This window comes from Plasmodium coatneyi, chromosome 13 (genome assembly GCF_001680005.1).
Source record: "Plasmodium coatneyi strain Hackeri chromosome 13, complete sequence".
NCBI lineage: Eukaryota > Apicomplexa > Aconoidasida > Haemosporida > Plasmodiidae > Plasmodium > Plasmodium coatneyi.
In genome coordinates this window covers 1033309-1051203 of record NC_033568.1, presented here as the reverse complement: position 1 = coordinate 1051203, position 17895 = coordinate 1033309, and the positions used below count along the sequence as shown (strand labels likewise).

General features: G+C 42.4%; 2 protein-coding genes across 2 annotated transcripts; both read right to left on the bottom strand.

Annotated features, from left to right (window-relative positions):
- Positions 1 to 955: 955 nt before the first annotated feature.
- Positions 956 to 2383, bottom strand: PCOAH_00049570 (tRNA pseudouridine synthase; the record flags this gene model as incomplete). Its single annotated transcript, XM_020061739.1, has 1 exon — positions 956 to 2383. The coding sequence occupies one exon, from the start codon at positions 2381 to 2383 to the stop codon at positions 956 to 958; it is 1428 nt and encodes a 475-aa protein (XP_019917135.1).
- A 2399-nt stretch (positions 2384 to 4782) lies between these two features.
- PCOAH_00049560 (Uncharacterized protein) lies at positions 4783 to 17655 on the bottom strand (the record flags this gene model as incomplete). The annotated part of the gene is made up of 1 exon (XM_020061738.1): positions 4783 to 17655. The coding sequence occupies one exon, from the start codon at positions 17653 to 17655 to the stop codon at positions 4783 to 4785; it is 12873 nt and encodes a 4290-aa protein (XP_019917399.1).
- Between the last annotated feature and the right edge of the window lie 240 nt (positions 17656 to 17895).

Below are 17895 nucleotides of genomic sequence, written 5' to 3'. Positions count from 1 at the left end.
AACTCTAAATCCGGAACCATGAACCCTAAACCCTGAATCCTAAATCAAGATCCCTAAGCCCTGAACCCTAAACCCGGATCCCTGAACCATAAGCCCTGAAGCATAAACCCTGAACCCTAAGCCCCGTAGCCTAAACCCTAAACCCTAAACACTGAATCCTAAACACTGAAGCCTGTATCCTAAACCCTGAACACATGAACGATAAACCCTAAACCCCGAAACCTAAACACTGAATGCTAAACCCTGAACCCTAAATCCTAAACCATGAACCATAAAACATAAACATGAGCACTAAACCCTGAACCTTAAATGTGAATGCTAAATACTGAACTCTAAATCCTGAGTCCCTGTATCCAAAGCCTATACGCTGAAACCTAAAAGATGAAAGCCTATAATGGGTAACATCTTTCCTTCTTGGCAAAGCGACTGTGTAAGAAGGTGCAATTTGACCCGCCCTTTAAGCGAGATAATTAGCGCACGATTTTTAGTGACGGTTTGGAGCACGCGATAGGGTCACCTGGCGCATTGTCTGCCACATTTATGGTTCAAATGTTTTAAATTTAAAATGGAATTTTTTTTTTTTTGTGTGTGTGTGTGTCTTAAAGATTGAGGGAAAGGGTGTCAGACGTGAAGAAGAGGAAACGCGAAGCGTAGGAGGGACATGGTAAGGGACAAAACGCAATGAGATAGGAGCGACGCTTAACCAGTTACGCCTGTCATCACTGTAAAAACATGTACACATAAAAAATTGTCGCAAGAGTAGACACACGTATGTATCTTTATATACACAAGTATCCATGCGTCATTTGTAGAAAAACTAGCAATCCTCGAGGCGGCATTATTGAAAAATGGGTTCCCCCTCTGGAACGCGTGAAATCGGGTTGCGCCTCTGGGGACACACGCATATGTATGCCCCTCGAGAAAGTTACAAGTTCTACCCGTCAATCAAGTGGACTTAATTTTTTTTCCTCTTCTTTTTGACCACGCCCGGGTCGGACTGGTCACCCGCGTTGTTCTCATTCTCGTCCGCCCCTTCACCGTCCTTTTTTTTATTATTTTCGCCGTCGTTTAAATTGAAAGAGGAACTTCCCCCCACGGGGTTATTATTTTCACCCATTACATTCTTCCCATTTTCTGGAACCTCACTGTTGTTACCGCCATCTGTTTTGAGCGTATAAATGGCCGTGTCGCCAACCAGTTTAGGAACGTAACCTTCACTTTTGATCCAACTTAGTGGCGTTTTTTCATTGGGCTTTCCATACTTATCAAGTAAACCTGCAAGGATTAATTTTTTTTTTTCCATAGATCTGGTACCATAACCCCACTTCACATCGTAGGTGTCTCTATCCATAATAACTCTTTTTGTGAGAGAAACAACACCATGGTCAACCGTGGCAATAACACTTGACGTCATTTGAGCAATGGCTAAGGCAACGGCTTCGCCTTTGGTTGTCATTAACACAATTTCCGAATTCACATCGATATTATTATCGAATCGTAAGACACCAGGGATTGTTAATTTAGCGCCATAACATATGGCATTTACTGCACTGTCCTTTATAACTATCCTGGGGAAGTTTATGAGAAGCTTCTCCAACGGGGTGATAATTTTCCTCAAGTAACTTTCATCCCCAGTTGTATCGTATACATGCTGGGCATCTAAAATATCATGTAGAGTACACATATTATCATACTCAGTCATATTTCCTGATTTTACTCTTCTCAATTCTTGCATGTGCGCCCCTACTCCTAGGAGCAAACCTATATGTTCACACAACGTCCTTATGTAAGTACCTGCTTGACATTTCACCCAAAATACACATATATTATTAGCATCGTCATAATCTAATAATTTCGAATCGTAAATAGTTCGGACCCTTAATTGTCTTTTTACTGCACAGATTAATGGAGGTCTTTGGAAAATAGCCCCATGGAAGTTATTTAGCACTAGCTTTACTTCTTCAAGACTTTTCGGCTTGGAATGAAATTTACATACACATACATATTCCTTTCCAGATTCCTGCTGCGATTTTACCAACCTGGTTGCTCTGTTTAGGCATACTAATAACACACCAGTCACCTTGGGGTCTAAGGTACCACTGTGTCCTGTTTTTTCACACCTTAGAATTTTTCTTATCCAAGAAACTACTTCATGCGAGGAGGGGTTACTGGGTTTATCCAAGTTGATGATCCCATATTTTAGATACTCTTCTAAATTGCGAGAGTAGGGAGAGTTTCCCATTGGGAGGGGCGTGAAGTGGGAACTTCGGACGTTCAGTTTGTCATAGTTCTTTAGCAGGAGTGGCCAATTTGATGTATCTATGATTGCTTCTTTTCTCTCCGGTTCGATTTGGCAATTCGCCTTCCCCTCTGCTTCTCCCATTTTGTTCTGTATTATTACGGGTGCTGATATTTTATGGGGGATGCTGCTGCCTGCTGCTTCTAAGTGCGCGAATGATATGCATACGAACGCTCTCTCAGTTGTGTTGAGGGTTCAGGGTTTTCTTAAGCGGGTGGTACGCGGACTGTCGACGGATTCTATGCGCATATGGACCTTCCACAGTTCCTTACCCTGTATATACAAAACAAAGGATGCTTCCGCGCGATTTAATGCAAAAAAGGAAAGTCAACCGTTTGCCCTTCAAGTATCAGCAGGGGCGCACAACCACACCAGCTTTCGTTTGTAACATGCTCGCATTATTTTCCCCTAGATCATGCTTTTCTCGCGACAGTTGCGTTAACCTCAGTCGTATTTTTTTATTGCGTTTTTTTTTTCTGTATTAACGAATAGCAGAAGCCTGATTTTATGGCATTCCTTCGTTGATCGCAACTAAAAAAACTGTGGTTTACAAGATTTTTTTTTTCCTTTTCGCTGGCAAAAATTTGCCGCATGTTTTGTTCGTCGTTCAGTCGTGATGAGGCACAGCAGTAGCGGTTATTAATGACGACATATGTAACAACTTAAATAGCGACTTCACAACTTATAAACGGGTTTATTTCATTTTTTCAGTCTCCAGCATATTCTGCGCGCACCCTTCAAAAATGCAGTTATTATTTTTTCAATTTTACTGGAAAAAAAAAAAAAATATAAAATAGGACTTCCCCTTTTTCAGTGCACAAATAATTATTCTGGGGCGTTCCACGATCATCCCCCCTGGGCAGTCACCGAGAAACAACATTCACTCCTCCAATTTAAATAACCCAAAAGTATATATGTATGTAACTATGTAAACATATGCGGTCGTAAGGGTAAAAATGAAGTATGCCTCGCTCCTATGGTGAAACAACGCCGCTTTTGATTTCTTACAAAAAATGCAACATCGTTGGAGCGCCCGTGTAGAAGCCACCTCCGTAAATACAATGAGCCAATTATCACAACGTGAAATATTAATTGATAGGACAGGTTCTGCACGCATGTATAAACATACATATATGAATACGTCTATATATATATCTGCGGTTACACTGTGAGTTCTCCATCATGGATCTTATTTCATTTTAATTTGTTCCTACACCTTATTCGAAGCACACAAAGAAAAGCAAATGTTCAAGGAAGAAAATGCGTTCCATTTTGCGTAGCTTGTATATAGATTGGAACGGCAGACACAACTGCCAAGCGGATTGCAGCCTTTTCTTTTCCTGTGACCGTTTATACCTACATGCATTGGGACGTAATGATACGTATGCATTATGTGGGCGCATGCATTTATATCCACTTGTGTGACGCACCTTTCTCGTCTTTTGTTCTTTTCCCGTTCAATGCGTCTGTCTTACTTTTTCATTCACAATAATTTTAAAAACAAGTGACGAATGGCTTCGTCATCAAAATTTTTTATTTAAAAAACAAAAAAAAAAAAAAAAGGAAAAAATTAATAAAAGGGGAAACAGAAAATTTGAATTAAAAAATAAAAGTACGCTTTAAATAGCATCAAAATTGGGAGGGTGGAAAAAAAAAGGAGAAGAAAAGGAAAAAGCCCTCTCACGTGCCTTCATTAATTCATAAGCTCTTTCTTTTGTAAACATGTTAGAGGTGTAGACAGCTGTGTGAAGGCCCGTACCCAAGGGGGCGAAGAACGCACACGGTTGCTACAGGTAAATATACACATATAAATACATATCATATACATATACGCAGAGACGACAAAAATGATATCCGGTTTTTGAAAAGGCACAAATGTTCGGAAACAATACACAGTTTGGGCAAATTGTTTTGCTACACAGGTATTTTTTTTTTTTTTTCTTTGCCATAATAGTCAAACAAATTTTAAAGATAATGGCTACATTAAAAAAAAAAAAAAAAAGTGTTTATAATATGCTCTGCTCTTCGTTTCTCCTTGTTCAAAATTTAAAAATAAAAAAAATACCCCCTTTTTTCGGGCGCGCTCAATTCAAGGTTCCGTCTTTCTTGTTCTGTTGTGACACGTGGAGTGGATCCCCATTCATTTGATAGCTTTATGTGGTAGAACACGCGTGCAAAAAGGGTAAAATAAAGCCACCATATGTGACATAAATATGTGTGTACACGTGTGTGTGCAAGTACAAATCGTTATGGCGCTCTCCTCCATTGCACTCAACACATTACCCGGTACATTGTGTCATCCGTCCGATGGTTTACACCGAATAATCGTTATTATCTTTCCTAAGTTGTTCAGTGTGTACAAGCATCTGCAGAAGAATATTCATCCGATTGAATGGGCATATATAACGCTTCTTATGGTGCGCCCTTCCCATTCCTACGCAGCAAACTCGTTTGGCAAAAGTTCATATATTTTTTTTTTTCCTCTACTGCTGCTGATTATTGTTCATGTTGCTTTTATTATGATGATTCATTTTAAATGGAGAGTTTGAAGAAATATATGGAGGCATATTGTTGGGCACAACGCGAGGGGGTATATTATTGCTACATAGGTCTCTTGCTTGGACTGGGTTTAACAACATGCTACTTTCATTCATATTTTTTCCGTCATGTGTCCTCATGTCTTTTACGTCAATTTTGTTCGGGGGCATGGACTGCTGAAATGAGTCGTAGGAAAAAAAGTGGTCGGCGTTGTTCAGTTTATTCAGGTTATTTGACATCTTCCTATTTATCATGTACATGGCACTTTCGCTCAAGTTACTTCCCAAGTTACTTCCCAAGTTGCTGCCCATGTTACTTCCACCCATGTTGCTTCCGCCTATGGCGCTCAACCCAGCCATGCTTCCCATCCCGCCGCTCATGCTCCCGCTAACACTGCCACTGACGCTACCGCCCATATTACTATTCAAATTTTCCTTCGAGAGAAGCTCTTCGCCTTTATTTAGTTGCTGCAGATTGTGCATGTTGGGTACGTGGGAATTTAGGGGAAGGCTAATTTGCCTCTGTTTGTTCTTCTTTCCATTCTCTTCATTTAACAACATATTTTGCTTCGTATTATATAGTTGGTGGAACTTCTGCTGAGGTAGGGGAATCTTTTGCTGCAGCTGCTCCATATGTTTCTTCAACTCCTGCTGCTGGTACTGAAGCTTCTGCATTTGAATTTGCTGCAACTGTTGTTGGTGTAGCTGTTGTGTGGTTACATGTTGTGGAGTTATTTGTTGTGGGCTCATTTGTTGTGCAAGCAAATGCTGCTTTAACTGCTGCGCCTTCAGTGGTGACGGCCCCTTATTTGAACCCATCTGCTGCGAATGCACCTGCTGTTGCATCTGGTGAACCTGGAATTGCTGCTGGGAGTGCAGCTGCTGAAGCTGCTTCTGTATTTGTTCCTGTTGGATCTTCTGAAGCAACTTCTGCTGCCTCACTGGGTCATTCTGCATTAGGTTATCAGGTGGGCACTGGTTATGCATTTCCTGAAATGTTCCCTGCGATGGACTTGACTGATTTTCTTTCTCATTGTATGCCTTCTGAAATAATTCCTGCTGCAGTAACTCCTGTTGTTGTTGTTGTAACTTCTGTTGAATCAGATCTTGCGATGGGAACATATTTTTTGGAGACATTTTCTGAATAATATTTTTTGGCAAGATCCCCTTTGTGCCCATGTTTACCATATTGAGGTTGTTTACACTACTATCGCTAAATGGTTGCTTGCCATTTTTTCCTTTTATATTTGGCGAATTGAATGGGGATACATTCTGGCTCCTGTTCCCATTTGGCGAGGCCACACTGCTGCTTGCGTGGCCATAAATCGGTGCCGTCACGCTCGGTTGATTAATCCCCGGATGGGTCATCCCCGACTGGCTGCCACTTGTCTGATTCGTGGGGGACTGCTCCATAGCGGGTTTCCCCGCGCCCTGATGGTTCCCGTTTGGCGAAGTACTTCCTTTCGAGTTCGAATTTAACTGATTCAGCACTTGCAGAATGAAGTTCATCTGGTTGACATAGGAATTGACGCCGCCTCCTTGTTTCCTACTTGGCAAGTTTGCGCTGTGGTACTTCACCGTTTGTCCATTCACGTTGTTCAAATTAACATTCTGCAGGTTCGATTGGCTTAGTTGGTTTGGCTGATTAAATCCCTGAGCATTCGATCCTTGGGGACTCATACTTGCGAGGTTGTTTTGATCTCTTCCGTTTGCGCTAGGAATGTAATTATTTTGGGGGTCATTCATATGCATGTGGGGCTGTTGCAGGGGTGACAGGGCGCCGCTACCGTTATTGATGTTGTTACACAGGGAATTACTAATGGCGCCGCCACCGCTGCTACTACTATTCACGTAACTGGGTTGCATTTTTTGATTCTCGGGGATGGCGCCCTGCATGTCGCCTTGCTGCTTCGCATGCAGTATGCTCTGAAACATGTGCGAATTTCCATCTGCACCGTTTTTTACTGCACCAGAGGAGGGGTTCCTTCTTTCATCATTTCCATCGGTCTTTACATTACTCAAATTTGAACAACTCATATTTTTATTAAACGAATCATTCGAAAAATTCAAAGGTTCATTACTGTCTAATTTGTTGCTGTTCATATTTGCCAAGCTGGATAGAGAATGTACAGGGTGGTGTAGCAATGATCTTCTTCCACCGTTTGGTGAAGGGTTACTCTGGCTGTGCATTACATTGGAGGGTACAAAATTAGGGTTCATATTTGGTAAATTCGCATGGCTATAATTACTTCCTAAATTTGACCTGCTATTGTCACTATTTGGTGGATTCACATTTTGAATGTTGTTGCTTGGGTACCTTGTCATCGTAGGATAGTTATAATTTGCAATGTTATTACCTTTGTTGTTTGCATCGAAAAATATTTTCTGATCAGGACTTAACGTATCTTGACTGTTCATCATTTGTTCGTGTAGAATTTTTGACTTTGCATCCGCTTCTTGCATTACTGGTTGGTTCGTTCCATACCCTGATGAGTAGTTACTTGGGGTTGCCGACTTAATGGAAAGTGCGTCATCGTTTATTCTACCTATTGTTGGGGAATGTGATGGCCCCTGTAGGGAGGCTGACCCTATTATACTTCCTCTTGCTTGATTTTCTTTATACATAGAGTATATTTTCTTTTCTGTGCTTAGGGCACTGTTGTTCATTGGGATTTGCTGCATCTTCTTGCATGACCCGCTGGAGGTAACATCCATTTGACGCGAAATGGAGCTACTGTTCGGTAGGTTGCTCGTCGGCACATTCTTGGCACACAGTTCTGGGGGTTCATACATGGCAGGCTTGTTGTGCAAAATTGGTGAATTATGCGAAATTGGCGAAAGTTGCGGAATTGGTGAAATTTGCAAAGTTGGCGATAGCTGCGAGATCTGCCCCATCTGCACGTTGCCCCCGTTGGGCGGTATGTATTTACCGTTTTGCGAAGCTACATGCATGGGCGAAGCGAATTTTTCTTCTTCACCGTTTGGCCGTGCGAACAGGGGAATCCCTCCGTTGCTAAAACTGTTGTTGCTTAAACCGTTCAGAATTCCGCTAACTCCACTACTGTTCTTGGGGGTTCTATTCCCCTTGCAGTTATTGTTCATCATGCTGCTATTCCTGGAAGAGCTATGCATACCACCCGCATTTACGATGGGCACCTGTAGGTTCGTACTGATAAGAGGAGAGGTGTTCTCCCCCTTGTGGACAAATTGAGGGTCTCCCCAATTCTGCGTCTGTTGATACGAAAACGGAGAAGCATTCGATTTGATGCCTTCCGCGTTGGGTAACCCTTTGTTCCACTTTGCAGGAGACTGGTTAAGCATGCAGTAATCCTGCAGGGCATTCACTGGAGAGCCTGTTTGGTTCATAAAACACTTGTTCACATTTTCCAGTGTCGCATTTTTACTTGGGGTCCCATTATATTTCGTGCTTACCAATTTCTGTCTTTTGTTTGGGAAGTTAGTTATGTCATGGCTTAGCATGTGTTGTCCATTTGGCACCTGAAGGGGTACCACCATATCGTTCATTGGACTGTTATGCATACTAGGTATCTGTCCATCTGGTTGGCGGTTGTTATTGTTTACACTGGCATCTCCTTCCAGGGGGGCACATGCCGCGTCTTGGTTTCCTACAGGCAAGTTACTCAAAGGTACGCCATTTCTCATGGGCACTTTTTCTAGTGCATTATTGGTAAGGTAATTATGGCCATTTGGTAAATAACTTAGGATGCTATTATTTTTACATAACTCTCGAGAAAAATTGGACACACTTATGGACGTTCTATATTTCGTTATTTTATTCGTCTTGGCTATATTTCTTATAGGTAAAGATTTCTGTCTGTTACTTAGAAAGAAATCATTTTTGGTGTGGTTCAGTATCTGTTGGTCAAAGTTGTTGACTCCTCTGGGGGGGTCACTCAACGGGTTCGTGTATGACATGAGTGGCCTCTTCATCTTCGCCTCGTCTATAATTCCGTTCGGTTCGTTAACTGTGGGCAGATTGTCATTTGCAACAATTTTACCGTTTTCTTTGGCGTTTTCTTTGTTATTCCCCTTGGAGCTTCCCCTGCCACCCCCTTTACCATTGCCTTTCCCGCCGTTCTTTCCACCGTTCTTCGCGCTGCTCTTTCCCCCATTCTTGGTGCCGTTCTTCCCATTACTCTTCCCATTGTTGCTAATATTGCCACCGTTGGGATTGTCGTAAATACCGGTCTCCGTAGGGGGACTCATACCTTTTGCCGCATCATTTTTGAGCTCATTCTCCTTTACCGTTTTGTACACGGAAATCTCGTTAAAAACTGCAGGATTAATCAACTGCTCACTGGCAGTTCCACACATTTGGTGGTTCATTCTGATGTATCCATTTTCCCTTCCTGGTTCGTTAATTCCCACTTGACCATGAAGCGGTGAATCAACATTCGCGCTGTCCACGTTGCTCCTCATATGTATAATGCTGTGGTGGTTGTTTCTATCCATCTCTCCTTTGCTCACCCCTGTGGGTGTCACGTTCGCATCGTCATACACACCACTGCGTGAAAGTGCATTATGATTGTCATCATAATTGTTAAAGTTGAACGCGGAGTTTTTATCATCCATTTTGATGCGTACCGGAATAGAACCCGTCACCCCTGCACCGTTGCTATGTTTTTCACATCCCCCTTGGTTGAAAACTTTTCCATTCTTATTAAGTAGCGAGGCATTATTATCTGGGAGAGAGTCCGTCATTGGACCAGTCCCCTCCTGCGTCTGTTTATTCATCGGTAGGTCACTCTCATGATCATTTTCCTTTTTCACTTTAACATTTGTTCCACATTTCCCGTTGAGTAATCCCTCCCTGTGGAGCATAAACTCTTCCTCCTTCTTCCCTTCGTACGTCTGGGCAAAGCTCTTCTCCATCTTAACGACATCCTCACATTCTTGTAAATTATCATTGATATACTTCGTGTATGCTTTTAGCCTCGCCTCGGAAAGCAAACTATTCACCGACTTACCTTTTAGAGTATACAGCAAAGTAGTGCTCATTGGAAAATTCTTTAATTTATCCAAAATGTAGTCGGCTAGCAAAACTTGTGATATTAAGTTTTTGCACTGGAATCTTTTTCTAATTTTCTTAAGGTTAATTTTTTTCTTGTCATCCACGTAGGGAACATAGTTCAGTATCTGCTGTGCAAATTCGTTCACCGTGTTGTAAGACTCATTCGGGGAGTAAATAAAAAATTCGTTCAGCTGGAATATTTCGCTATATTCTGATAAGTTATTTAATTTTCTCATACTTTTATTCTTTCTCCTTTTATCATACTCGATTATTTTTTTAACAAATTTTACAAACTCTTTATCTAATTTCTCTGCACAGAACACATAATTCATCATGGGTTCATTCTTTGACATTTCATAGCTACTTTTTTCATTCTTTAGTGAGTCCAACAAATTGTCATTGTACCCTATAACAGGTTTTATTTTATTTAAAAAATTCTGAATGATTTTATGGAACTTTTTATTCTTAACCAGATAGTCATTTTTTAGTAGAGCTAAAAATTCGTTCACGTTTTTCTTATTGCTACATATGGAGTTGAGCCATTTTTTTAGGTTGGCAAAATTGACCGATTCGCTTTCTCCCCCTGTTTGTTTGTCATTGCTTGTTGTGAATGTCCCCACGTTTGATGTGCACACATCATCCTTACTGTTGTCCATGTCGTGCAGGGATGACTCGTCTCCTCCATTGCACACCATTCCTTCCTTTCCCCCTTTGGGAAGTGCAGAGTTGTTCTTTGCATGATTGTCACACTCCTCTATTTTATTTTCATCCTTTTCCCTTTCCCCAAATGAGCATTCACTTATCCTTTGGCTCTCAACAGATGGAACATCCTCATTCCCCTCCAAGCAATTCGATCCGTCCATTTGTATTATTTCTTCCGTTTCTTCTTTCCCCTGCATTTGCTCATTCTGAGTTTCTACTTCGGGGTGCTCATATGATGATCCCCCATTTGGAACTCCCCCTTCTCCCGCTTCGCTATCCCCACGTTGGTCACACACGCGGTCCTCATCCTCCTTATCCCCTCCGAAGGGACGCTTCCTCTTTACTATAATATTTTTCAAATTGTCCGATTTGATGGAAGAAAGTTCGTCCGGCTTCAGTGTCGAAGAATCGTCGACTTCACTGGAGCTGAAGAAGCTGTCCTTCCCACAGTCGGTGTCTTCATCAGAAGTTTCGTCAGAGTTCCTAGAAATATGAGATAATAAATTATTAAAAAGACTCTCCTTATTCCTCAAATTGGAGCATAAATTTGTGTTTCCAAAAAGGTTGGTGTCATTTGATTCTTCCTCCGACTCGTTCATCCGGTAACGGGTGTTCTGTTCGGTGGTGCAGCTGTTGCTCGGTTTGCTGCTCAGATTCTCATTGTCGTTTAGAAGGGCGCTTCCTTTTGACAGCTGCTGCAATATTCCACTTAACAGTTCGCTCTTCCTCGGTTGGTCGAAGAGGGTAGATTCTTCCCCATTGGAATACTTTCCCTCTGATAATTCCTCATCATGGTTTAGTTGGTCATTTTTGGGACCGTTGCTTTCGTGGGGCTTTCCACCTGCGTTCTGTTTTTCCTCCAATTGGTGCGTGCCGTTTAATGCTCTGCCTGGGTCGCTTCCCTTGGCCTCACTGCCCCAGGAACCACTGCTGCCGCCCTCTTCCCGCTGCCTCTGCATCTCAATCTGTTCGCTCATATATTGGTTAAGCGAGCCTATCAAGCTGTTCGCACTTTGCGGGGAAAAAATGGACAAGAACTTTAACCGTTTCGAACCCTTCTTTAGCTTTTTTCTGTTATCTAAATAATTCTCCCCATGCAGGGTAGCCGACTTGACATCCAGGTAGCTGCTGTCCCGGAAAAGAGAAAAGAACTTGTCCTTACACTCCTCTGCCGTTCTCGCCATTTCGTAAACGTGATTAATTCTGTTGTACGAGGTGAGCGCTACGGATATGATGTTCCAGTTTATGGAGTAAATATAGTTGCCACTTTGGGGCACCTCCCCCCGTGGTGACATTGTCTTTTCTGCAAGCACCGTGTTGTTATGTTCCTCGTGATGAGTGAGAATTTCCCCATTGGGGGTGTTCCCTTGCGTTCTTCGCGAAAAATCCACGTAATCGCTTCCCTCATAGCTGCTGTTATTGCTGCTATTGTTATTACTTGCTTTTCCATTTAGTACTTCGGTGGGGCTTCCTCCACCCTGTTCTGCAGTAATATTGTCTCCATTGGGGGCATCTCCCAGATGATCCTTCGCAGGGGATTGTTCCTCACTCTTATATCCCCCCACCTGCGTCCAGTCGGTATTCACATAATTCATATACGTCTTCGCAAGGATGAGAAGAAAATTTACTTCGTCGCTGGTCCACACTTCTTTCGTGCCAGTCCACCTTTTTAATTTTTGTTCTTCCTGTTCCTCCGTGAAGGTGGATCCTTCCTTGATTTCTCTCACTCGAGAAAGGTGTCCCTCCTCAGCAAGATGATTGTTCTTAATGCCAGCATCATCCTTCACGCCTGCCTTTTTAACTCCCACCTTTGCGTGGTCATCCTTCTTAGAAAGATCAAAATGGTGATCATTTTCCTCTTCCCCATTGACCTCATTCAACGATGACGTGTTTTCAACCTCCGCATTTGTTAGCGACTGTTCGCTTGTTTTACACTTTTCGTTCTCCAGTACGGTTTCCCCTGTTTTATCATTTTCCCCCTTGTTCAACCTTCGCTTTGGTGTCCTTTTCTTGGCCGAGGTAACATCTGACAAGTCTCTTTTCCGTTTTCTCTTTTCCTTTATCATTTGTTTTTTTAAAATATAAGGAGAGTTTTTCAAATAAAACAGATACATAAAAAAGGTGAATTCGTCATACTCTGATAGGTTTACTAGCGGGAGGTGAATGTCGTTATTTGCGTTGTTAATATATTCTAATTCGAATGGGTACGTTTTTCCCCCACATAACTCCATGTTATTCATACACACGTTTACACTTTTCTGTTTGATCTCGTTTAGATATTCGCTCATGTTTTGTTCTGGTGCGTTACTACTACTTGTTTCTTTACTCATTATTCTGTCGGCAGCGGAGTATGGAATGACGAGGAGCTCGTTCACATCTACACTGTTGAGGGGAGTACTGGACATGGTTAGCATGTCGTTATTCATATGTCCCATCTCGTCGTAGTAATCCATGTGGTACATATGATCCGTGTAGTCGTTTACCCTTCTCATATCATCAAAGTCGTCTCCATCGTCCATATGATGATAATCATTGTGGTTTTTGGCATACTCCCTGTAGACTTCCTCGTCGTATTCTCCCATTTCGCTCTTGTTTTCCTTTTTCACAATTTCGAGCTTGATCTTTGTGTTATGCTTTTCTGGGTTGTTCGCATTAATTTCATCGTCTCTCTGCTTGGTTGGATCATTCCCCGATTTGGCCTCTTCCACCTCCAACTGCTCCCCCCCATCGGCGACGTCCCCGCAATTGTTGTTATCACTCCTTTTTTTTTTTCTCCTTTTTTTCTCATGTTTAGCGTATTCCACTTCATCACTAACTTCATTTGGCATTAACATCAGTTTGCCCTTTCCTCCAAACGGGATCGCCAACCCTTCTTCACCATCGGAGTACATTCCATCGTCGCCATCATTAATTAAATTTTCATTGTTATAAAATATATTTTCATTCACCTCCATTAATGAAATGCTCATAAATAGCAGGCAGTAAATATACAGGCGGTTACTCAAGTCAAGGTAGTCTGTACTACAGGAGTAGTAGTCCACATAGTCCTCATTATAATGGTATGCACTTCGGTAGGCGTACTCCTCCTCCATCGTAAAATTATCACAAAAGTCAACCTCCCTCCTGCTTTGGTGCTCGTGCTTGTTTAACAACTCCCTGCTTACATTTTCCTCGAAAAGGATAAGACGTTGTTCATAATTTTGGTACGCCTCTATGCTTTCTTCATCCATGTGGGTGTTTCCCTGGACTACCTGCTGTCTGTCTGCGTCACTTGTTGGGGGGGCACATTGCTCATCAGTTGGGTTATCCATACGAATGGCGCAATTGGGGGGTTCCCCTGCGTCGACGTTACCTTTGTCCATGTTTCCATTGTCGACGTTACCTTGGCAGGTCGCCTCCCCTTTATTCATAAAATTGAACGAAAACATGCTGCGCGCCATGCTTAGGATGCCACTGGGGGTTGAATCACTCGGGCGGTCGTCACATTTGTCACTTGGTTGTTCACCGTCTTCCACGACATGACTAGCGAACTGTTCATCTTTTGCCGAAGTGAAGGGGTTCGCTTCAAAGCTAGTGGAAGGACTACTTCCATCCATTTTTAAATTCTTCCTGACGGAGTTAAAAAAATCCCTCTTGAGCAGATTTTTATTTTTGACCTTATGATCCACGTCGACGGGGACTAAGTCTGGCCTCACCTCGTTCAGAACAAAAAACCAAAACATCTTAATGTCATTGGATATCTGCGAAGAGATAAAATATTTGTCATTTTTTTTTCTGTCTTCAAAATGATTATTCATTTGATAACTAAACCTTTTGGACACATTTTTCTTCCACCTTTTTTCTTCATAATAATCTATACTCATCCACGTCATTTCTCTAAGCATAAAATTATGGTGTGTCTGGAAACTATTGACTGGCTCCGTTGGTTTGTACACTCGTCCATTTTTTACAATTTTATACGCATTTTCTGCGATTAGAAGGTTAAGTGAATATTTATCATTTTTTTCACTAACTCCGTTTCTTTTCCCGGTCCTGATTCCCTTTCTCCGCTTAACCGTTTCTTTCTTTTCGTTGTTCAGCAGGAGGGACTCGTTATTTAACGATACACTGTCATCCTTCCCCTCGGAGGGTTGGTCCGGCGGCCCGCCGCCTGTGCTGTCCACTTTGTTTTTGCTTCTGCTTTTCCCCTTTTCGCCCCTCCTCTTCTTGGCGTTTGCATCGACGTTGGACGTTCCGTTGGACGTTACGTTTGATCCACCGTTTGAGGTTCCGTTTGTGGATCCATTTGAGGTTTCATTTGACGCTCCGTTCGAGGATACGTTGGACCCTCTCTTTGTGCCTTCACTCGAATCGGCTTTGCCGCACCCACTACCTTCTTCCCTGTTAGCATTACCCCCGTTGGTGTTGTTGCCCTCCTTCCCGTTCTCATTCGCCTCTTCGTTCTTCTCACCCTTATCATCGAAGTGCCTCTTTTTGTTGTTCTTTTCGTCATTGTTGTCATCTCCGTTGCCACCGCTTCGACCGCCGCTGTCACCGCTTTTGCCTCCTTGGCCGCTATCACCACGTTTGCTGTTTTGGCCGCTATTACCGCGTTTATTACTTTGGCTTCCATCACCACGTTTGCCGCTTTTCTCGCTTTTCCCATTATCGTCTGTTCTCCCCTTGTTGTCACTTCCCCCTGGGCATTTTCTCATCGCCGAATTACCCACGTCCCCGGAGCCACTTCTGCTGCAGTTGGCCCCCCTCAGTTCCACACGTTGCATTTTCACGTGCACATATTTGGCGGGAAAAAGATCATAACATTTGAGTAAAAAAAGGGATACCTTCATTTTGTTTTTGATAAAATTAAAGCGGCGCTTACGCTCTGGGAGGGGTTCCGATATGGGTAGGAGTTCCCTCACCCCCGACACGGTCACTTCGACGAGGTTTTCCGTGCCATGCGCTCCTTTTGCAGTTCCGTTCTCCCGTTTAGTTGCCTCACTAGTCCTGTTTGCCGTCCCGCTCATCCTGTGCTTACGTAACCTGAACACATTCCCGAGCGGTCTCTCCGCCATTACGGAGAGTACTCCCCCCCTGCGACGTTTAAACTTTTGTTTCAAAACTTCCCTCCTTCTGTGCTTTCCCATCATGAGCACATTTGGGCGAAATTTCCTCTTCTGATTTCGCAAAACGGATGAATATTTTTTTCTGAAAAATTGTTTTGTACTTAACTGGATGTCGCTGATAAATGCGCGTCCAAAATTGCTAGTGCAGCTTCTTCTTTTTTTTAAAATGTGATGGGCACGCTTTCCTGAGTTTTTAAAACGTTTTCTGTTCAAAGGTGAGGACAGAATTGGGAGCAAAAATAAGGAATCAATTTTATCGGATGTGGTGTAGGAAGAGAAAACTGAGGGCTTGCTCCAAAATGGGGGAAGAAAAAAACTGAAAGGTGTTGCTTGACACTCTTCTGCCACCTCTGGCAAAGTTAAAAATATCTCGAGTAGCATTGTTCTGCTGAATTTTAACCCATCCGGGTAGTTAAATCTTGAGCTTTTAGTAACCCATGGAATATGTGCCCTCTTTCTATCACATTCTGATGCGACTCTTGTCTTAAAACATAGATCGAATGTGACATAAGAATAATGTCTCTTTAACTTTTTAACAATTATTTTTAAAACATTAAAAGGGGTAATCAAAAAGGTTTCGCCCCCATCATACGGTTCCTTCATAAGAACTGCGCAAGGGGTTATGGGCTTGTGAAAATCGCTTACCGTTTCGGTAAAGCGAAGGAGGGTCGGCAGTGTGACGTATATCTTTAACATTTTTTGCACCATAGGATGGATAGAAAGGGAGGTGTCCCCTATTGTACCCTCTTCGGCGAAGACGCCTTCACTTAAATGGTTGAAAGGGGTATACGTAACAACATTATGTGGTTCTTCGAATTCGTCAGATGATTCACTAACATGGTCTTTATTTTTTCCATTTACCTCTACTTTGAGACATTCTCCATTTCTGACACAGGTATAAACCCCATTTGGGTAAATGGTACTGCCCCTCTTGAAAGCATTAAAACAGGTTTGCTTGTGAAATATACATTTTTTACTATTCTTTTTAAATATGTTCCTTTTTGTGTACATTCCCTTGCTGCTTACCAGAAGGGGAGTAACCACTTGGATTTGTCCCCTTCTAACTGCGCGGTTTTTGCTTGTTACATTAGCTGCGTATGTATCATCATCATCATTACTTGGCCTACTAGTGCAGGAGTTGCTTCCTACAACTCCTTCACGACTTTTATCCGTGTACACATGGCTAACACAGCCAAGGTAAAGTTTTCTTCTGCGCTCTGCGTCTCCCCTATTTGGAGCGTCCACCTTTCTAGCTAAAGTAAAAGTTGACTTCCCAACGCAGGCAGATTTATCTATGTAGAACTTGCTTGAAACAAAATAGGGGTGGTAATCATTTTTTCCCCCCACTTTTGTGCGTTTATTATTTTCAATTCGATGGCAGTCACTCATGTGTCCCCTTCCTGCCGATCGCCCTAATTTGTCAGTATAAACCTGCTTGTCTTTTTTTTTTCCTTCTTCCTCTTCCGTCCGTATGGCGTGCTTACATATGGCTTGACATTTTCCGTTTGCTTTATTTAACATGTACTGTCTGCACTTCTTGGCTACATAAGCCGAGCATTCGCACAATAGCAAAAGGGACAGTTTCCTCAAATTGCTTATATAGATATAAACGGAGATGTATATTTTCAAGCAGACCAGGGTCGTTATGCGGTGCACCATTTGCAGGTCGGGGGGTTGCGTCCTAGAAACGGTACCTCCATAATTTGTGCGATCTGTGCGATTTGCGTCATCTGCACAATCTGCGTGTTTTGCCAAGTTGGCAAGCCGCTTGACCAAATTTAAGCTCCTATCCGAACGAGCCGTTATTTTTACACAGGTGCTTCTTTCCCGGGGCACACCGGCCCTAGGGGGCCCTTTAATCCCATGAACAGGGTAAGTGCCATGCTGAAAAATGCACCTGTTATGGTCATTAGTTCTGCAAAGCCTATATCTATTCACAACCTGTTCATTCGAACTGATTATGTCTTGCGCACTATTCATGGTGCTTGGATGTATGTCCGTTTTACCCTTCCTAATTAATGCATCCGCTGATTTTCTTTTAACTTTGTGTGTTTCTTGTTTTGGTTTGATTGAACATTTTTTTGGCTTTTTGATTTTATGTTATTCCTATTTCTTTTTGCTTTTTTATTCGTTATCTTTGTTCATAGGGTTATTCCCCGTATTCACATATTCCTCGCTTTTTTTTTTTTTTTTTTTTACTTAATTCTCTTTATTTACTTA